The sequence below is a fragment of the Culicoides brevitarsis genome, chromosome 1, assembly GCF_036172545.1.
Source record: "Culicoides brevitarsis isolate CSIRO-B50_1 chromosome 1, AGI_CSIRO_Cbre_v1, whole genome shotgun sequence".
NCBI lineage: Eukaryota > Metazoa > Arthropoda > Insecta > Diptera > Ceratopogonidae > Culicoides > Culicoides brevitarsis.
Window position 1 is genome coordinate 29,890,784 of NC_087085.1, and position 23,885 is coordinate 29,914,668.

The 23,885-nt window shown below is 29.8% G+C and overlaps 2 protein-coding genes across 2 annotated transcripts in view; one reads left to right on the plus strand and one right to left on the minus strand.

Moving 5' to 3' along the window:
* The window catches only part of LOC134830781 (uncharacterized), a 34,976-nt gene extending 25,905 nt beyond the window's left edge, over positions 1 to 9,071 (minus strand). The window contains exon 1 of the mRNA XM_063844364.1: positions 7,404 to 9,071. Coding sequence (XP_063700434.1) covers positions 7,404 to 8,184 — 781 coding nt within the window. The 5' untranslated portion in view covers positions 8,185 to 9,071. The remainder of the gene's footprint in view (positions 1 to 7,403) is intronic.
* LOC134827479 (large ribosomal subunit protein eL30) overlaps positions 1 to 23,885 on the plus strand; it is a 91,264-nt gene that overhangs the window by 34,844 nt on the left and 32,535 nt on the right. The gene's annotated exons all lie outside the window — the stretch shown is intronic.

Consider the following 23,885-nt stretch of genomic DNA (forward strand, 5'->3'; position numbering starts at 1 on the left):
CAACCTGATCCGTTTTCAGAAACTTTTCTATCTTGAGACGCTCTTCAGAGCTTACCAAGAGATCTTAAAATCTTCTGATGACTTGAAAATCTAAAATTATCCTTTTCAATAATCTGTAAGATCTTTAGACTTTACCAAAAGATCTTACAGAAGATTGAAAATACAAATGTTAAAGTCATCAGAGGATTTTAAGTTCTAATGATCTCCCTAATCTAATGGGCAAAAAACGCGTCAGATTGTTTCCTTAAAGGGATTTTTTGATCTCTTAAAAGATCAACCTGATCCCCTTCCGAATTTGTCATACGTAGACCCAAAAAATTGAATCTTTTAAGAGGTCAATATGATCCCTTAAGAGATTAAAATGACCTCCTGGAGGTATCAAATTGACCTCTTGAAGGGATCAAATTGACATCTTAAGGGCTCATATAGATCTCTTAAGGGATCAAAATGATCTCTTGAAAGTTTCAAATTTTTGGGTCTGCGGATGAGTAACTCGAAAGGGGATCAGGTTGAACCCTTAAGGGAAAAAATTGGTCCCTTAAGGGATCAAAAAATCCCCTTAAGGGATCAATCTGACCCGTTTTTCGCCCATAGGGCTCATAGCTCTTCTGAAACTGGATGAACAATTTAAAAAATGTCCAAATGTCACAAAACAATTAACATAACTTTCAGATTTGGTTCTCATAACTCGTTACTTAACAAGTCAGTAGAATAAGTAGCTAAATATAGAAGCTTCAATTGCTCAGACAAACGACATTCCACGATCCATCTTCGCCCAGCAATGCAATGCAAACGACATTCAAATAACAATTAAACTTATTATTGTTATTATTTAACAATAAACGTACATTGCAGATCGCGAGAGAGTCGACATTCACTTGTAATTGTAATTAAGTACAATTAAGATGACGGATAAGAATTAGATGCCGTCTTTACATGAATAATAAAAAGAAGAACTGAGAACAAAAAAAAATAATATAAAGAACAGCGCATCTTTGCAAAAAAAAATAATATTAAATGTCATGTAATAACAAGTATTTAAATATAAACACACGGAGCAGAAAAAAATTGTGAATCTCTTTAATTACACATTCTACACTAATGCTCAAACTAATTACTCGCTATGCGATAAGGATCTAGCTTGCTCGCTGGTGAGACGTTTTGAAAGCATTAGCCGGTCGTTGTCGGTGCACTTCTTCTTGATGAATTGTCTAGATTTGTCGTCGTCGTTGTATGTTTATAATTGCATCGCGCACAGGGAGAGAGAAGCGACGAAGATTTTGTGTTACGTTACATAACTCGGAGTTGTCATGTATTTGCTATTTATATCGTTAATCAGAATCTTGCAAGGAAATAATGTGAGAAGGAGAAAAAAAAAGTAAAGTTGCCTCGCGGCGAAATGTATTGAATCTGATAAAAAGATGTAGTAATGTAAACATTTCATTTGAATTTAACTTTTATTTGTTGTGGCACACTTTGATTTGGAATTCCGTTTAATTTTTGGTTGTTCAAGCTTGAAATTAATTGGTATTGCAACACACCTCCGCTTATCGACATGCCCTGTCTTTATGGCTTCAAGATAAGGTAAGGTAAATTATTTCCAAGTAATTCAAACCCAAGCAAGATTCCTCAGAATATCGTGATTTTTGTGGTAAGAAATTCATCGAAATCATTTGCATATTTTATTAAATTACAGCCAATTAATTATTTATTGTTGAGACAAACTAATATCGTGACAAGTCTTAGAAAGAATCACGAATCCAGATGATTCCGGATGAAAAACTCGACCTTGCGACTCCACATAAAAACAAAACTAGATTGAACCTACCGTAACATTGACTCGGGCGATCTATTAAAGTTGCGGAGATATTCTAGTCTGACCGCTCTATTATAATATTTACCAAACGATATGAACAGAGATAAACATAAAAATATTCTTGATATTTTATTATGAAAAAATTCATGACCGAGAATGTTTATGAAATTTTTTTCATTTCTTTATTATTAAAACGAACTGACTTGTTGATATTGGTTTGTTTGTCTGAATCGCTAGAAAGGATTGGAAAAGGGGCAAAAACCGGTATTCAATCAAATCAAATGATGTGCGTCTTATATAAGCTGATTATATGCTAATAAAATGTAGAATTTGAATAAATATGATAATATTTTGATGTTTTTTTTTCTAGAAAGAATGCTTTGATATTCAGAAAAAAAACATCTTTTATCATCATCAAAATTAGAAAGGGAATGAATTTTTTATCCACAAATGATTTGCAGTGGCGTAGTTTGAAATTTATGTGGGCGCTCTTTGATTAGAGAGTATTAGATAAAATTATTGTATACAAGCAAATTATTTTTTCATATGATTTGATATTTTTATGATACTTTCAATAAATTTCGACTTGTCATAAATCTTCCTTTGATTTGAAAAAATGTTTTCCGCTTTTAACTTGAAAACTTATTTAGATCATATTTTAATTGTTAACGGTTTAAGTTAATATTTTTATAGTAGATTTGGTACGACCAAGTATCTTGTTCCATAAGGACTCCTTCGTGGCCTATATCTTTCTATTTTATTTGAGCAAATACTTTTTCATGCTTAGCGATCAATCATCTGGAGACCTTTACCAGTTTTCTGTCACATTATGTCGGCTTGGTTTTATCCTGTCCATGATGAGCATATTCTTCCTTCGATTTTTGATACCATCAAGTATAAGAATCAAAATATGAATATGAGTCAAAATAGAGTAACAGCTCGAGTTTTCAGATTGTAACGATTTTGTTTCCTTTAAGCAATTCCACTGTACTCTTCATTTCGATCATTGTTTTGTTGTCTTCTCGAGCTATTCTGTTTCTTCACGGAACTTTAAACGAAACTTGATATTCTTGAAACTATTATGTTTTTATTTCATCTGATCTAAATAAAAATGATACATTTTATTAAACGTTTTTAAAAGGATTTGTGACATTGACAACAAAAAAAAATCAAGTTAAATTTTGCCTTTTATCAAGGGACCTCATACTACGCCAATGTCTTTAAAAAGAATGTATTCATAAAATCATAAAAATTTTATTTTATTCGCTTTTTCTTTTGAACGTTTAATTTATATCAATAATAATAAAAATTTCAAAAAAATTAATTACGTGGAATTTTTTAAAAAGTAAATTTTAACATTCTGACTTAAAATCTGATGCAATATCTGCATTTTTGCAGATTAATTTATACCTGAAGTATTTTTTTCCTTTGCCTTATCTAACTTGAATAAAAATAAATTTATATCAGAAATGAGTTTTGTAACAATTTTCAAACCAGATTATATTTTAAAATAAATTATCTATCCGCAAAAGAAACACAAAGTAGTTTATCCAGATAAACCACTACTTTACTACAAGTTTTGATTAGATCATGCTCTGATCTAAAAAAAAATATAAAGCTTATAAAATATGCAAGTTTTTTCGCGCACATTTCGCTCGGTGAATACGAAAAATTTTAAATTTAACCTGTTCGATCATTAGCTCAACAAATGGCGATGTTTACAAGAAGCTTTAATATGTAGATCATTACATCTTTTTATTCCTCCGTATACACAAACGGCAACATTTAGCGGAATAATAAATTTATAAGAGCGCGAGATAATGAATAAATTGTAACGACACCCACTTTAAATATTACCGACAGGCACACATGAAAATAATGACTTCCTACTCACTCGCGGTGTGTCGGTGTCGAGAGAGGAACCACTTTTTGTACTTGTTTTTTTTTTGTTTCGCTGGAAGATGTTTTAATAGCAAACAAACAAAAACAACGCTTTTAACGGCGATTCTATGTGATTTTATCGAACACCTTTTTGTTGTTGTTGTTATTTGTTGCAAAACAGCTTGACGAAGCAGCCACCATGCGAGTGTCGGTTGTTGATCTCGTCTTGTCAAGCCATCATTATTATGTATTAAAAATTGCTGAATGGGTGGATGGATGAAGAGGATTATTATTAAAAAAAAAATGTTATAATAAGCAAATGATGATTTCATCGAAAGGGGCTAACGACACCAAGGGCTTACACGCGATAATAATTTTCCACCAAGCGAAACACATCTTGCACCTTTCTCTCTCTTCATTGTCACTCATTATCTTCGTTTATCAAGTGTTTTGTTTGCTTTTGTTTTGATAGTATTATTATTAAAGACAATAGGACATAAATAGCATGCTGCATGTTATGAGCCAGCTTATTGTTATGTTATCATATTATACTTAAATACAACAATTTTTTAATGTATTGTTTGTTTTTTGTTCATTTTTCATCTAATTTGTGATAATTTTTTGCAGCAACGATGAAGATGATGATATCGAGAGTACAATGAACGTCACTGTTGTTATTTTGATTGTTATGAAATGTCGTTTTCTTTGAAGTGACGTGGTTGTTTTCTTATGAATTTCTTGGAAATGTTAACAAACGTGCAGTAAAAATTTATTTTTCGAAAAAAAAATATTATTTTTTAAGAAAACTATAAATTTTAAAAATTAATTTTTTAAATAATTAAATTTTTAAATTAAATTTTTAATTTTAAAAAAAAAAATTTTAATTAATAAATTTTAAAACTATTTTTTATTAATTTTATTTAATTAAATTTTTTTAATAATTTTAAATGCATTTTAAATTAATTTTAAAAATTAAAAGGGCAGCTTTTTTGAATTTTTTAATTTTTAAATATTTTTTTAATATCTTTTGCCTTTTTAAATTTGGAGTGCAGACATTTTATTTTTAATATGTTCTTCGTTAAAAATTTTTAATTTTTTTAAAAAATTTTTATTTTTTTTTCATTTAAATAAAAAAAAAATAAATATTTTAATTAAATTAAAATTTTAAAAATTAATTAATTTTAGTAAAAAATATTTTTTATCTTTAAATTAATAAAAAACTAAATAAAAAAATATTTTATTTTTTTAAAAGTCGAGTTATTTTGATAATAATTAAAAATAAAATTGTTTTATTAATTTTTAATTAATTATTTTGACATAAAAATTTTAAAAATTAATTAATTTTACTAAAAAATATTTTAAAATAATTAATAATTAATAAAATAATTTTATTTTTAATTATAATAAAAAAAAATAATTCGACTTTGAAAAAATAAAATATTTTTTAATTAATTTTTAGGTTAATTTAAATAAAAAATGATTTTTGTAATAAAATGAATAAAAAATTTAATCCAAACAACATTTTTGTTGTATTTTTCGATAAACAAATTTGTTCAAATATTTATCGAATATCGCACATGTAACAAAGGCAACAACAACAAATAACACAAAAACAACCATAAGGTGTTATGCACGCTTCTTGTTCAATATAATAATGTTCATCTTCTTCACATATCATTACACAACCGACTCCGAGTAACTGCTGGAGATGTTTCTTAAACAAAAATCGATGATTGCTCAATTTTTACATCGATTACGTTTTTCCATGCTTTTTTGCATTTATGGTCAATTACTTTCATAACATCACATTCGCGTCTAATCATTTTATTTCAAAGAAGGGGTATGTGCTCGTATCTTGGGCCTCATATCGACCTCGATATTTTGCAATAAGCGACAAAAGGTAATTGACACTAAAAAATGTTGTTTGCGCTCATCTCATGCATATTTTTCTGCAATTTACATGAGTTTTTTATGATTAATGTTATAACGTGTTGTTTCTAATGTCTTTGATTGCTTTTTCGTCGTCTTCGTGATTTAATCCAAATTGATTATTTCAAACGTTCAGATTTTCGAACAAAAAATGCTCGGCCATGCGAGGAGAAAGTGTGAATCTACATAAAACGAAAAATTTATGAATTTATCACCTTTGGCCTAGTTTTTGAGCACATGTGTGTGATGATGATGGCTTACATTAATAGTCTCTCGCACTCTCTCGCAAGTTGAGTTATTTTATAAGTGTGTCCAATCTCACGTGTCTGTCTCATGCATGTAAATAAATAATTTGAATGGAAATATTTTTGTGTCATTTACACTCACTCACGGGCGAACGCGGAGAGGCGATCTGATTAAAATCTTATGTAAATAAATAATAATTGAACTTGTCTATCACTCAGCGTTAATTCAATACCACAGAGACGGGACTATAGGAAATTAAATTGACCTCGAAAAAATTTTCCATAAATGGGTAAACATTTTAGTTTTACTGAAATTCGCTTTAATTATGTTGATTTTTATCAGAAAAACTTTAAAATAACGTTTTGTTTTGTATTTTTATAAAATTCGACTTAAATTATTTTTTTTAAATTTAATTTTCTGCAAAAAAAAATCAATTTTTACAATTTTTATCAATTTTAAATTATTATTATGAAATATAAAAATTAAATAAAATATTTTAAAATTTTCATAATAAATTATTTTTTCGAGTCTCTCGGACTTTCATAAATAGTTAAATAAAAGAATAAAATGAATTAATTTAATTAATTAATTAATTAATAATTAAATTAAATTACTATTTAAATAATAAATAATGTTAAACAATTTTTTTTTTCAAAACAAAATTAATAAAATTTATTTTTTTGAAATTAAATTTAAAATAATTTAACAAAAAATAAAATAAATTAAATTAACAAATTTTCTCAATTTTAAAGTACATATATTATGTTTTAATTTAAAAATCAAAAAGAAAAGCTGATTTTTCTTCATAAAATATTATAAAATTTTATTTTTAAAATTTTTAATATAAAATATTTTTTGAGTCTCTCATAATAAAAAATAGTTTAATCAAAAAAATTAATTAAAGCCAAATAATTTTTATAAATAATTAATAAAATTAATTAATTAACAATATAAATTAAATTATTGAGGTATTAAATAAATCAAATATTTTTTAACAAATAATTTTAAAAAAAATTAAATCTATTAATTAAAATTATTAATTAAAATTTTTTATAAAAAATTCCTAAGAAACAGATTTTTTTGTTAAATTATTTATTTTGATTTTTTAAAAAATTAATTAATTAAAAATTTTAAAATTTTTGTAAACTTAATAATTAATCATTTTAAAATATGAATTAAAATTATTCATTTAAAAAAATATTTTTTTAAAAACATTTAATAAAAATTAAATTAAAAAAAAATTAAGAAATTCGAAAATTTCTTAAACAATTTTTTTTTTACTAAATTTTATCAAATAAAATTCTTGATTTTTTATTTTCTTTTAAAAAAAAATATTCAGGCCCTAAATATCCTTATCCCGAGTCCGTCACTGACAAGAAATCTCTTGATCGACAAGAAACCAAGAGATAAAAAAAGAGATGACGACTTGATTACTACTTCGATACTGATATTCACGTTGATTGAAATTTCCGTACTTTGACCACAATTTCTTACACTTACAACAAAAAAATTCATAAAAAAAATCACTTACCTCTTGCCCATCCAGTGAGTACATTGCCCAAATAGGACACCTTATACTCCGGATCCGGTATACTGATATCCACACTGCTGTAATTCCGTCTCAGTAGTTTCCCAAAACTACGCGATAGGGTTTTGAAGGGTTTCGCATGATGATGTGGTCTCTGGTTCACTTCGCTACTAAGAACACTGCTGCCACTAACCGACAACGTATCCTCGTTATTTTCCGGCTGGTTTTCTTCGGTGTCTTGCGACATTTTATTGTGATGAAATTTCTCGCTCTTCTTCGGCGGCTTTGTCGCTAAAATTCCCTTATTTTTCGCATCGATCAGGGAATTTTTGGGATTGTAATTGTTTCCGAATAACTTGGCAATTGTCATACTTTTAACGAACTTTGGTTTCTTTTGAGTAGCGGGAGCTGCCCGATCGAAGGACGGATCACTTCGTTTGCGAAATTTGAAGAGTTGCAACTTATCGAGGGTATGCAAGTTATTTTTGACACAAACTTTAACCTCACATTCGCCAGGTAGTTTGCCGGGTTTGAGCTTGAAAATGTTGGAAATTTGTTTTTTGTGTGATTTTGAGTCTTCTTCTTGTTTGCAAACGACACAAGATTTGGCATCGTCAGTTTTTGCAACCGGAACATAATCCACTTCATCGCAGTCCGTTGCATTGTCGGTAGTGGATGACGTATTTCCAGGTGGTTTTAATGCCGCTAATTCCTCTTCCGATTCCATTTCATTAACTCCCGTTGCGGTATTGTTATTATTAATATTTATTTCGTTAGTTTTCATGAATTAAAATTTTTTTATTAATTCCAAAACCCTGAATGAAACACTTAAAATAATGCCTTTTTTGTATTCATTTTATATGCATGATGCGCCGACGAAGGAAATTCAAGTTTTAAAAAAATAAACTGTTTTTTTTATTATTTTTTTATAAACAAATATCGTGTTTTATTATTTTTTATGTAAAATTCCGATCATCGCTGACCAAAGGCACAGATATATATTTTTTTAAAATAAAACAACGAACAATATTATGTAACGGAATCAATGGTTTGGAAAAATAATTATTTTTTTTTCTATTATTTTTTATTGTTCGTATGCACTTGTATCAATATTTCATTTATTATTTTATTTTTTTTTCTGTATATTTATAAAAAATATGCACTTTACGTGTTATTATTATTGTTGTTGAACAAATCAGCGGTTAGGTAAAAGGTATTCACGTCTAACACTAGATAAATTAGTTTTCCGGACTGTTGCCGCTTGCTCGCAAGTTCTTGAACTAGTATTATTCTCTTTTATTATTTATTTTATTTTATTTGAGTAATTATTGCAATTTGATCATTTCTTGTTGGATTCACTTTAATGCTTCGCACATTTCTTGTTCTTTTTTTTTACACTTTTTTTATAACATTAAATTCTCGCTCATTAAATTTTATTTTTATAAGAAAAAAAAACTTGTTGCGCTTTTGTTCCTTCTTTCGGTTTTTTTCTTTGTATTCAAATATTTCTTTCAAAAGGATGCGCTTCACACACAGGAACCGATTACGAAAAAAACGGATGTCGATACACGAATACTAATTTTTATAAAAAAAATTCTGTTTTATTCAAATTTTTGTTGTTTCTGTGAACAGGTTTATAATTTATTTTAGCCGGAGTGAAAAATATTCACGTCTATTCAGTTGGTTGTCTCACAAATAACTAAACTGTCGGTTCTCTGAAAAATTCCAACATGCATGAATGAAAACTGGTATAAACTCCGAACAACAAATGGTATAAGACACAAACAATGTACGTTCAGGTAACAAAATATTGCGAGAGAATTCGAGAGAGAGAGAGAGAGAATACAAAACTTGAATGGAGGCCTGATCGCTGCTGCTGCGTGCACTGTATATGCGTGTGAATCAATCAAACAAGTGTCTCTAATTTAACGACGACCACGATGAACGAAAACTATAAAAAAATGCATCAGTGTGTGTGTTTTAGTTCAAGTTTTTAATGAAGAAAGAATGTGTAGAAAAATCTCAAAATATTTGGTTCACAGATTTTTTTTGTTGATTTTTTGTGTTTAATATTTATCGAACATTTGCGTCAATGAAGTACAAACTTCTTTGTGTTAGGTGTCATTTTTTTGTGTTAGAAGTAAAATATTTAATGATTTTTGCTGAAAAAAAAAAAAAAATTAATCGCACCACAGAAAAACGTGACATACTTATCACTGCAAAAGAATTTTTAATGCAAATATTTTTACACAAATTCTGCTTAGGTAACAATATTTGCGCAAAAATAAATATATACTTGTCCATTAATAATAAGAAATGAATAAATAATAAGGTTCTGAGTATTTTTGTTTTTGCACATTTTGTTTAATCTTTAGTGTGTGCGCGCGCTCGCTGACAAAAGTAATGATCGTACTTTAATAAATTTTGTGTTTGACCTTCGCAGTTGGGTCGGACGTGGTTTGTTTGTGCAGACAAGCAATATGTTAAATGCTGTTTTGCGAGAAAATTGCACATTTTATCAGGATTTTTTAATTTCAATGTTTTTAACTTTATAAAATTAGTTTTTAAAAAGTTTTAAAAAATTTTAATGGTTGGATAGAAATTATTTTAGGAATGCGGAATATTTAGGTCTCTTCTGAAAAGGTTCAAATATCAAGGAAGAAACCGATCTGTAATAATCGGACCAGTTCCTCTAAGGTTTTCCCCTAAGGAGAGCATACCGAGCACATTTTTGAATACAAAAATGAACCTGACCTGAAATGAATTGACAAGTACAGTTGTCAGAATTTATTGTATTCACATCGCAATTTTAAGAATTACCATCAGCCCAATTAGAAGATATTTAGGTTTTGAATTAGATTTAAGTAATAGTTACATTACTTGCTTACATATTTTTTTTTACTTGCAAAAATATTTTCAGTTTATTTTCGTCCTAGGTTTCGTAAAGTTTCAATCCAAAAGAATCTGTTTCTGTATCCACTTTACATTTAAATAGTTGGTCTATTGAACATATTTCCTCCGTTCGATACACATTGCTTAGGAAATCCTTAGGACTCTCTTTTTGTAATGAGATCTTTCAGCCAAGGAAATTCTTCTTTTTACAATCTTGCCCATTTTTAGTAAATCGGATTTTTGCCCTTTGAGTTTGTTGTCTAATGTCGAAGCTTTTATACTTAGATTCTTGTCGATTGGTAATCTAAAAATTGTTTACATTTACTTCTATTAGCTGTTGTTGTGATTCTTTAGGCACGTTATCATTTGGACGCATAAGTTTGGCACTAAAATTGCTTTGATTCCAATAAGTATTCCATTTTTGACTCAACTACGAGAAAAATCACTTTTGAGCCTTTTCATCCTACCATTTTCTGTCGGTGAAATTCAAAGTCTTCAAACAGAGCAAATTTACCTGAAAACACAAAAAGAAAAATAATTAAAAAAAAACTTGAATCATAAAATGTGCAACTTTCTCGCAAAATAGCAGTCGGAACAAAAATAATGATGAGGGATTCCCGTGTTTTGCTAGATTAATGTTATTCCTAAAAAATATTTCTTAGACAAAAACAAAAAAGATAATTTATGCCGTTTGTTAAAACAATTTAGAGTAGAACAAAGCGGGCGATAAATATTTGCATCTGGACAATTTCTGTATTATTTTTCGGTAGTAATAAAACGAAACAGATGTTGGGATTTACCCAGATGTATCTAGAATTTTTTCGATTTGTTTAGATTTTTTTTTAAATTAAATGTTTCAGTAAATCACAAAATACGGGAAGAAAATTTAATTTGATTTAATTATTATTGAAAAACTTTATTAGGCATAAATTCCGCTAAGTTAATTGGCTTCACATTTTCCGCCTTTTATTATTGTAAACTTTTGCAGTTACAAGTCCAATTATGCAAATGTTGCAAAAATATATTAATAAGTAGGAAGTTTCTTACCGCATCGCTAGTTAAAAGGGTAATGGATCATAAAAGATCGCTCGTTGCAAAACCATCTCGTTCGCCGCGAAGGTAATTAATCAGAAGTGATCGATCGATTGCGCGCTACCGTTGTCGATCCATTGGCAATTTGTAATTCGATCGCTATCGAATGCAATTTAAAACCTAAATAAAGCAGGTAGTCAAATAGTAATTTCGTTTTGCATTTCCTCTCCCATTAACTCAGCGATATAGGTACAAATTTATTCACCTTTTGCGAGAAAAATGAACAAAGCTAAACTAGAAATAGCGAAAAAAAATGCAGTGTGTGAACGCAATTTTGCATTTAGATTAGATGCCTACTATATCAATTTATGATTTATTACATGCTATAGCTAAGGCTAGTTGCGTGTAGCGATTTGTGGTTTTCTAATAATAATAAGTACATATATTTATTTGTATCGAATTGGATTGCCGTGCTCTGGAATGTTTCGCGCGTCAACGAATAGAAAATGAAAAAAAAAATATAACAAATTATTGCAAAACTTTCTTGTTACAAAAATACACTCGTATTTATGTGATTAACATATCAATCTCGGCAATTTAATGTCATAAAATGTGTGTACAAAATATGTGTGGTTACTGAGAAAGTTATGATGAATTTATTGTAATAAATTGTACATGAGACTCGATTTTATTTATTCTTAATTAAATGCATTTATTCATTTATTAGCAGAAAATTGACCACCAAGAAGACCATTTTTGTACATGTTTTAACGTAAATCTCTTCGTGCATGATAAATCTGTTGCTATGAGGACCACCGATCGAGATGCAATCAAGAAATGTTGTCACTCGTGTCTCGTGAGCAACGACAACAACTTAATTTAAAAGAAGGGATTTTTACATTGTTTACAATTGAATTTTAAGTATTCAAGTTGAGGTTATGTGAAATGTTTATTGAAAGAAATTTTGGTTTTTTAAGGTAAAAAATATCAATAAAAATTGAAAATATTTGAGTTTTCAAATAAAATTTGGTTAAAAAGAAAACTCGTATTTTTTGAATTTTAACATTATAAAAAACAGTTAAAACACGAAAAAACACAAATTTATTAAATAATTTTATATAAATTTTATACAACCGAAATACTTCATATACTCAAGTAATCCTTATAATTTCAATTAAAAAATAAAAAAAAATCATTAAAATAAATTATATTCATTAAAAAAAATTTGATAAATTTTTATTTATTAGTTTATTACAACTCTCAGAGTCAATATGTTTAAAACAAAATTTTATCTTATTTAAATCACCAAAAATTTTTCCTTAAAAATATTTTAAAATAATTTTTTTATATGTATTTTAATTTTGTTCAAGTAAGTTTAAGTAAAAAAAATGCTTTTGATTCCTTTTAGACATTACTAAAACTCGACTTTTTGAAAGCTCGAGTTTCGAGCTTAAAGCTCGATGAATTTTCAAGCTCGAGCTTCGAGTTTTAAAATTAAAAAAAGGTTTAGATAATTTGGAAACAAAAATTGAAAAAAATTTTTTTTATTTTTAAATTTTGTTTTTAAAATGTAAAAAAAAGTAAATAAACTTCAAAAAATAAAAATTTTTTAATAAAAAATTTCTTAAGTCGAAAAAAAATCAATTAATTTTCATTATTTTTAGAAAATTTTGATTGTAAATACTATTTTTAGATAAAAAAAAAAATCAAAATTTGCAAAAAATTAAATTTTTTAGTGGATTTTTTACGTTTTTTAGGTTTTTGAGCTCCATTGAAGCTCGACGGCTTAAGCTCGACAATTAATTTAATTTAATTTTTTTGTCTTTTAAATTTAAATAAAAAATTTTTGTTTTTGCTTTGAGAATGCTTTTCGAAAATTATAAAAAAAAGTTTGACTATTTTCAAATAATTTTTATAAAAAAAATATATGTAAAATATGTAAAATTGTTTATACATTTGTAAACCATAAAATTATTTATGATAAATTTACATCTCGTGTTGGTCCAGAAAGCCAATTTATTTCAATCGTCGGCGCACACGACAATCTCATTTATTGTCTCTAAAGTTTATTTATATCCACTCCGAGATTTATTACAAACACGTTATATTCAAAGTCAATTTCATTCATGGCTGGTAGTTTTCCTTGAAAATCTATCTCGCGAAAGATAGTCATGAAAGTGCCGTAAAAAGCCTTTACTTACCTGTTATTACTGCACAACTTGTCATAAAAATAAAATCGACGGCAATGTGTCTCACGTGGCGTTTTTTTCCTTCATCTTCTTATACCATAGTTGCCTCGTCCATGGAACAAGAGAAGACAATTCATTCTAATAAAAGTGAATTACACCGTAATCAAGCCAATAAATATGTCTTAATTTGTTTATTTATAATTCATGGGATGCAGCAGATCGCATTGCATGTGGCACGATGGCGATAATCGAACAAAGACGACGCAAAAAAAAAGTTCCTCAGTGTCATCGTGACCACTTGAAATGTCAAATAGTTTTACAATGTAATCAATCGTCCGACTTAATTGACTTTTGATTGCTAATCGCCGTTATTAGAGGTCAGGCAGGCTCACATAACCTCCGCCCGGAAGGAAAGTTACGAAACACACCGCAAAGTTATCGGCGTCACTGCAGCTCTGCGGAAAAAAACTCGGATCGTAAAACAAAAGATTATTACTTATTATTGTCATTACTATTATTGTTGTTGTGGGTCGACCTTCAGCCATTAGTTACAAATTACTGTCAAAGTAATTTATTCTAAGCAGCTTACGTGATTTTTTACGGAACTTTCTTGCTTTTTATTTCAGCGATAATAAATTTAATTTATTTTTTTTTATTTATCACAGAAAAGCGACAGAAAAATTCCACTGTTGATGTCATCAATCGACTTACTTTTGAAGACTTTTATAAAATTACAAAAAAAAAGTGAAAATCATTTCTTGTAAATCACAAAAGATTCAAAAGAATTTATTATATCAATACTTTTTTGTTTGGTTGACCAGAGTTGATTGACGTGAGTGGTCTCACATGTTTTAGGCTGTTTTCGATACGAGAAAGCTGAATTTTTGTCTCCAATTACAATGGAAACGTGATAAATTTAAAGGTAAATGTTTTTTGTTTAAAAGTTTAATTTTTTTTGTTAATTAAGGAAATTTCCAATGTTTTAGATGTCAATTAGCAAAGTTAATGCATGAGAATTGGCAGACACACCTCCTGTGAAAAACTTAGGTAAATTTTGTCGTGTTTAAAAATTAATAATGAACTTTAAGTTCCGGTCATGGCTGAAAAAAATTGTAAGTCAAAAGTCAAAACAAAATTTTTAATTTCTTCGAAAGACAAGTTAATTAAAGTCAGAACAATATTTTGAATTAATTTAAAAATTTTTTTAAAATTTGAAAAAAAATAAGTTTTAGGTTTTTTGACCAAATATTACAAAAAAAAAAAAAATTTTTTTCTTAAAATTGTTAAAAAAATATATATTAAATAAGTTATGAATACCGTAATGTAGAGAATGCTAAGAGAAAAAAACCGTTAAAATTCAAATGAAACAGGAAAATGTAGATAAATTAAGAGAAGGGTGATTTTTTAGTTAAGAGAAGACAATTTCTCTTAAATTTTTGACTTTTTTTAAGTATTTTTTTCAAAAATTTTTAGTTGTATTATAAATTTTTTATACATTAAAATAATAATTTTAAAATAAATTTGTAAAAAAAAATACAAAACTAGTTAAAATTTCATTATTTTTAGTTAAAAATTTTCAAAAATTAAAATTTGAAAAAAAAATGATAAGAGAACGAATTTTGACTTCCATTTTCATTAAGAGAACAGATTTTTAATTTCTCTTAGCATTTTCTACATTACGGTAGTCTTTAATTGAGTTTGCTTAAGTCAAATTTTCTTTGTTTTAACTACTATTTCAGCATTTGCTGTTTTTGGCAGTAGAAGACATAAATGAGAAATACAATTTGGAGTTTGGACTTATTCTAATACTTACAGCCATCTTAACTTAAGGGACGTAAGGACTCGTTAGTCAAGATTATTTTCAGATCTGATTTGAAGTAGATAACGTTCTCGGTTCAACGGACATTTACAGGGAGTTTATTGAAAAAGTTCAAGCCTTGGTGAAAGATACTATTCCGTGAGTAATTTGTTCGGGATAGCGGAATTTGGAGTCCAGATCTTCGTCGGGTGTCATAGCTGTATCGTTCTCGAATCAGAGGAACTCAAGTTCGTCTTTATCATGCTTTTGATCATTTTAAAAATAGTCATGGTTCGCTCGTATTTAATCAGCTTGAGAATTTTGAGGATTCGGTACATCTTAATTTACATTAAATACTTCAAGATTTTTTACATCTTTAACTTCAAAGCTCGTTGTTCCATTTTTAGATTAATTTCCTTTAGAATCCACCCATAATTGAAGTTCAAAGTCATGTTACCGGGTCAAATGTGCCTCAAACACATTAAGCGACCATATTAGCAAAATACAGCAAATTTTTTCATTCCTAGCTGCACATTTCTCTGCACCGTAAACATCTAATTTCGCAAGAATTTTTCCCGCTTCTTTTCATGTGTTTATAAATTTCACGTCTTTTCCGCTCTTTTAATATAAAAAGCAGCTTGTCTTGATTGCAGCCTCCTTGGCAACATAATAACATCTAACTTAACTAAATGCCAACGTATGTGTTTTGTACTGTTAGAGATATGGAGCAAGCTGCAAACGAACAATATAAGAGCATGTTGCTCATGTTTTGGGCATTTACATCACGAATGTTAGCGGTGCTATGATTGCCATTTATGCAACATATTCATTCATTCCGTTTAGTTTTTTAAAACTGCTCCTCACGTATGCATCTGCACTCATGTTAGGAAAAATCACGCGTGTGCATTCTTTTGAATATAGCTTGCCTAGAAAGAAAAAAAGTACAAGAAAAAAATAGAACATCGATAAAGTCATGAAAAAGAAGTTTTTATAATGTTATTTAAAAGAAGCAGGAAATGCATTATTGGCCGATTGTCGCCGATTCTCCTCATTCAACCATGTAAGGCATGTAACATTTTTTTTTCATCTGCTTCTCCCTGTAACTGTATCTAACGTTCTCGCGGATGCCTTTCTAATGTGCTTTTACAACAACGACAACGAAATTCCATGAGAAACGGTCAAAAGTAGAGAGAAATTCCATTCTCATTGAGTCTCAATCGTCATGTCATCATCATAAAGACATAAAATTTCAATTATATGCCACCCGTTACACTCGCTGAGCAATTAGATCCACATACCATTCATTCATAACTTTATTAATAACAATATTTTCACACACAACAACGACGCTGGGTGACGTCGGCGCTTTGATTCGAACAAATTGAAATTATAATGATTATTAGATACTTTTCTTTTCGTTTTATGATCGCTCAGCTCGAGACTAATAACAGGCGAAAATTTTCAATCAGAAAAGGGCATGCTTCAAAGCATTTCAAATATTTGCTTTTTTTCTTCAGTTTCACGTATTCAGCAGGCATTTACTCTCTATTTTACGAGTCTAATCAATAGACGTGCCAGCCTGGGCGAAATGCATGCTCCATAAGCAAACTGATGCATGAGTGTGTTGTGTGTTTAATGAGGTGATTGATGCATTCAATTGATATTCATTTGCATTAGTGTTTGAGTTAAATAATAAAATAATGACTGTGCTAGTCTCGAAAGTCGAGTGTGTGGAGAGAAAGTTTTGCTCAAAAAGATCCTTTGTTTTGTCAATATTTGACCACAAGTCATGAAAGTTTTAGGTCTCGAACATTCTTTTGAAGCAATGTGGCTTATAAGGCTCTTTCTTTTATTTAGACATGTTTTTGAAACTGACTCATTTTGATCGATACTTTCAGCAGAAGCAACTAAGTTTATACAACTAAGGCTTATACAACTATCAAAAGTTTTTCAGATTTCCTCCCACCTAATATTTTGAGAAATCCTCTGGAGGGATATCTAGTATCAAAAAAAAATCAAGATTTCCATTAAAATCTGTTAAAAATTTGATATTTTCATACACTTTTAAATTTTTAGCCAAAAATAATAAATTTTGTAAAGAAAAATATTTATCCTTCCTAATTTTCAAAATTTATGTTCAAAAACATGTAACTTACTTACTTTTGACTTAATTCCTTTTCGCCCCTTTTCAGAGGCATAGGGTCGCGGTGATTTCCCTCCAGTTTTGGCGGTTCGTTGCCAACGTAGCGATGGATCGCATGGTGAAATTGCGATCGATGGTTCGAATTTCGGCCTCCATACTTCGCCTCCAAGTTTTACGAGGAGCACCGCGTCGCCTTGAGCCCTGAGGATTCCAGAAAAGAGCTCTTCTGCTAATGTGATCGGCGTCGCGACGAAGTGTGTGACCCACCCAGCCCCATTTTCTTCTTTTCACTTCGATTTCGACAAGTTCCTGCTCGCATCTTTCGTGCAACTCACGGTTAGATATCCTGTTGGGCCAGAATATTTTAAGGATCCTTCTCAGGCATCTATTGACGAATACCTGCAGTTTCTGCGTGACGTCACGCGCAACTAACCATGTCTCGCAGCCATACAAGAGGACTGATTTGACATTTGAGTTGAAGATGCGTATTTTTGTCTTCAGGCTGAGATGAGTGGAGCGCCATAAAACATGTAAGCTTCTTGTTAATTATTAAGAAAAGTGAACTTTTTTATAATAAAAGATACTCGATATACATCCCACGTTAGGCAAGCCTAACCTAATGTTCAAAAGGTCTAAAAAGCTGAAACATTTTTGATAACTGTATCAGCTTTGATCTTATTTCTCTAAATAAGACTCTAAAAACTCTCTCTTATAAGACTCTAAGAACTCCAAAAATTGTAGAAATGCACATTGCACATGACCAAATAAATAATTATTTAATACTTCGTCTTATTTTTTTTTTGTCTGGAATAGCTTTAAAAAATTAAGACGAAGTATCAACTATTTGTCTGGTCATGTGCTTCCACTGATAATAACTTCATGCCGCTTCTAATTAAAATCTTTCACTGCATCATTTCTCTTAATGAAGCGTATCTTGTGATCGTTAGCAACTTTGACTGCATCTAACCAGTATTTGTCGATAATAATCGCTTTTTACAAGTTGCACCGATGTCAATTCAATTAAAATTCGGTCATTAGAACTTTTTCTCTCTGTTACCCGCGCTTTGTTGTTTATCTCTACTATTAATAGCCGCTCTATCACATGACGACGACACAACAGCTACACTTTGGTTCATTGTCAATTTAATTAACCCGCAAAGCTCGCACTGGTATGATCTTGTTCGTGTCGTCGTCGTCGTCGAGTATTTTCTAATTAAGTTACATGCAGTAACCGCACAACGCGAGTAAGCAATCATTTTGTCATCATTATTATTTTATTACTTTTTGGTCCCGTGAAACTGATTAAAAGACGTTCGCACGTGATTTTTTGGCTTCGGTCATTGAAGCAAGGGTAAGTGCAGTAACCATGTCGTCCTTTTCTCCTTCAAACCCGTAATTAAAACACGAAAATCAGTGAGTTGTAACGCGATTGGGTTCTGAGATGTTCAGAATTCTGTTAAATCTTCGTAGAACATGAATCGTTAAAATTCGTGAAACAATAAAGTGGGAAATGTAGAAACGGCACATACCACACCGCAAGGAAAAAAGCATTAAAGATTACATGATGTTGAAAGTTACAGTTAGTTTTTAATCTAATTCATTCATTTCTTTCTTCTTTCATTTGTATTTTATGTATATTTTAAATGTTGTGCTTACTTTCGTCGTAGCTGCACATTCATTGCTGCGCGCTCGCATTACTTTACATTTAAATACCTCTCGCTCTTTCTCTCGAGTTGTTTTTTCGAAATGCATTGCTTTGAATGAAAAATACTCCAGAAATGCGGTTACACTTACATTGTTTTTTCCTCTGCTGCAATTCTTCTATACTTTACGTTACAAACGCTTCTTTAATCTCATCTATGCTATCAGCGAACATGGAGCTGTTAAACTATAAACAAAATAGTGCAGAAGAAGTTAACAAGGTTTGTTGCTTTTTTGTTGGATTTATGGACAGCAGTCGACGAAAGTTGAGGTAATTTATAGCGAGAAGGGGAATTTCGTGTTTTTTGAAGTTGTTCTCAGCAAGAAGTAGTCTACTTAGTCAAATTCTGTTATGTTTTCTAAGAATAGCCAAATTATGAACATGATTAATGACTTTTTTTGCGAGTGATGGTAAATAAAGAGTGATGGAGGTGTTGTAGGTCCAGTTTGTAATAATAAACTTAAGAGATACTTGGCACATAGTTGTACGAAGATGAATAAATAATAAAAAAAAAATCAGAAATAGCACTACAATGATATTTAGATTTTAAGACGATGACCTTTCGACCGTTCCATCACTGAATCGCAATTAAAGATGAACTTTATGATCAATATTTTGATTTCAGTTGGACAGTAGAATGAACAGGATCTAGATTAAACGGTGAGATAAGGCTTTTGTTATCAGACTAATTTGATTTTTTTTTGTAGGTTCAGTTTTTGATTGTGAGGTTTTATAATCATACCTTCAAAAAGAAACTGTTGGGCTTATTGGTTAAAAGTTAAAGTAAAAATGGCATAAATCGATATTCGCTTATTAAAGTTGCTATTAGATTGTGAGTAAAGAAGATAGAAGTCCCAAAAGATTTTGGCGAACGGATACGGAAGCTTCGTGACGTACATTTGAAATTACTATTTTACCTTCTATGTCTATTTTGTCTGATATTTATGTTCTTCAATCTCTTTAATGTTTTTTTGTACTGATATTCATGTTTTTTTTTTAATTATATTTGAACACATGTAATTTGGCACTGCCTGTTCGTGTTACTATTTGTTGGCTCTAATATGCATAAAATATGCAGTCCCGTAGTTTTTTCCGAAATACCATTTCGTTGCCCTCTACTTTATGCTTTACTTACTCCTCCGAACTTACAGCCAGTACTTGACCTTGGTCTGTTGAAAAATGTTGTCCCATTCGGATCGATTTTAGCTTATGAATGTTGAGTAAAGGCAATTCACGAATTGACACCATCTGCTTCATTGACATTTTCTACGAATTCATTGAGATCCCAGAGGTTAGTTTTGGTTCTTTTGAACGATTGGTTTATCCCTCGAGAGGCTAAATTGACATCTTTAGTGAATTTTTTCATCCTTTGAGGAAACAATTTGTTCTTATTAAGACATCAATTTGAAGAAATCCTTTTGATTTGGTTCTCGACAGATCCGAAAATTCAAACCATCAAGAGGTCATTTGATCACTTAATACCTATCGCTTTGGCTTAAAGGATCAAATTGACCTCTTGATGGTATGAATCTTTGGGTCTGTGGATGGACAACTTAAAAAGATTCCTTCAAATTGATTACTTAAAGGAACAAGTTATTCTCTTAAAGGATCAAATCATTCACTTGATTGTCAATTTGACCTTTCGATGGATCAATTTGACCTCTGCAGTTAGTTCGGAGGTTTGTCAATTAGCTACGAGCCTCCATGATTCTTGTTAGTAAGTCTGTATCATTCAATATGGTCTTCATTCTGTTTCATTCATTAGCATCATTTTAAAGCGACACATTGAATTTCATCTGATTGAAAGAAAAAAAATATAAACAAAACTGCGGAGATTCTTTGACATGAATTAATAATTATCACATTAACAGAGGCTAACAGTCTGATCGTGCAATGAAAAAAAATAAAAATAAAACAAAAAAAATTGGTCAATAACTTCAAAAAATTATCACCAACTCACATCCTTTGATTAACATCTTCATATTACCTGCATCTGTTTTAATTAAAAACTTTATTTTTGCTTCATTTTTTGTGTATATTTCCACTACTGTCTCTTCGTGTCTTTACTAATTTCTTCACATTAGCCCAATCAACACAAATTAGATCCATCAGTTGAACAATTAAAAGACTTTTTTTTTCTCAATAACAAAAAAATTATCGTGGTCAGTTAATTTTGCCAGTCACACTAATTTAGTTGTAATTAACGCCGATTTTTTTTTCATTTATTATTTCTTAAAATAAAATAAATATTCATTGCAAGAAATCTGACGTAAACCGTTTTTTCTTTTTATACCTGTTCTGTTTTTTCGCCAACTTCTGTTACTTAAAAGTCAACTGCGCTGAGGAAGTCATTCTTTACCTTGATGTCTTACTCAAAACCGTTTCTTAATTGCGGTCAAGGAATTATTTCGTAGAAAATTGGAGCTTGCCACGTGCTATACCATCGCCGTGGTTAATAATTAAGATTTCATCGAAACAAAGCATTTAATATTTATGACTTGCAAGTCATGCTTTTACTCGAACTTGAACATTTTTACAACACAATCGAGGAAAATCGATGAAATTTCCATAACATAGCTAGCTGGAAGCGCGCACATTCAATAAATTTGATGAAGATTTTGCATGATAGCGTCACATTGATTTTTAATCAGGTAATGTAATCAGTAAAACGTAACATGTTCCCTGATTCGAGGAAAAAGCAAAAAGAAAAACATGATGATGTTAGTTGTGCTTTGTTACAAATATTAACGGGCCATATTGTGGCATAATCACCGCAAGGAGGCATCGTTCATGTATACAAATAATATGATAATTTATCACGAACTCATAATAATAAAAATATTACATTTTGTATTTTGATATCGAAGAAGCAACACATGCCATAAATTTGAATCAATTTAACGTGGCTTCTTATCGTGTTCAATAAATATGTTAACGTAAAAGGAGAAAAAAATGATAGAAAAACAAATAGCATCAAAATCATGCAAAATGCATCTCTTACTATGTGCTATGGTTGTTAACAAGACCCGCGCTGTGTGTTACTATCCGAGGCGTGTACATGAAAATTTATAACAACGGTAATAATAATCATCATATTTTATTGAAATATTAAACAAATTTACGTTGCCAGATCCGAGTCGAGTCATGTACCAGAAATTTACTTTCTTTTATGTAAATTTTGCCTTTTTTAATGAGACGACGAATGAATATTAAAGTTAGGCTCTTTTATGCAGTTATCTTCTTCTTTTATGTTTTGTTTTGTTTTTGTGTCACCATTAGTGGCAGATTTACGTTTTTTTTTATCTAGGCCTTTTTAATGAGTTTTTTTTTTAATTTTTTACTTAGTTTGATTATATTAAAAATTTTAAGATTTTTAAAAAAAAATTTTTAGTATTTCAAAAACAAAAATTAATTTGAAAAATTTATTTAAAAAATTTTAAGGGCTTTATTTTTAGACCTCTAAAGTGTCTCAAAAAGCCTGTTAATCTGAAATCAGGACTTTTAAAAAAAATTGGTCTATTTTGAAAAATTTTATTAAATACCCACAAATCCGCGACTAGTGACCATGATTTTTATTTCGTTTAATTTCTTTTTAGTTTTAGGTTACAAAAGATCATCAGCGATTACTGGAAAAGTCTTGTAATTACAGCTAAAGTGACAAGCAAGTAATTAAATTAAAATTGTAGTGTAAGAAATTAGAATTACTCTAGAACAAGAAACTGCGCTGCATTCACCAAACCAAAGCCAGCAAGTTCTATGGAAATAATAACACTTAACAACAACAACAATGTCAATTAAATGCCGGTCAAGGCATTCCATTTGCGATTCGAGACGTCATCGTCATCAGCTGGCAATAAAAAAGAAGTAGGTCGATAGTATCAGCAGCGAATCAGCAAGTGAGTACAAAACTGAACAAGACAAAAAAAACGCAGAGCCTCAATTATATAATTAACCTGCTAAATTGAGCAAAAGTTCAGCTGGAAAGGTCAAACCTGAGGCGCCATTGAAAAAAAAATTCAATTTGTATGTTTCATCTCTTATTTTGCCAAATAAACATATCTATTACTGGAAGGTGCGTTTTTTTATATAATCGGCAATAAAAGACGCTTTTAGGTCACAAAAATTATTTTTTGTTGTTGCTGGAGTCATTATTATTGTTATTATTAAGTATTGAAAAATTACATAAACGAAGATGCTGTGCGGTATGGTAGGTACGTAGTAAACTGTTGAAAAGGCTTAATAGTTGTAATAAAATAATTATAACTGTTTTAAAAATATTTTTTGTGTTTTGCTACGAGGTGAATTTGTGCCTACATGACAGCGCAGTTAGTGTATTTGCAAAAGTTGTCACTGATGGATTTTAGCTTCTTTTGAGATTTACAAGGATTTACGTTTAAGTTCTTAACAAATGACTACGATAAACTTCAATTTTAAAACTTGACTCCAAAAATTGTTTTTGGGCATGTGAGCGTATTTTTAGTTTCACCTGAAGACATAAAGAAAATTTAAATGTTTTTTATGTTGATGAAGTGGGATTTTCATGGAAAGTGATCTTGGACTTATCGAGCTCGGAATGAGACTCGTTATGAATTGTTCCGGGACTTTTGCCAAGCTCTTCATCCTCTTCCAGCATTACGTCATCGCCAAATCTGTCATCATGAAAGACAACATCACGGGAAATAGCAATTTTATTGGTTGAAGGGTTATAAATTTTGTAATTTTTGTCCTT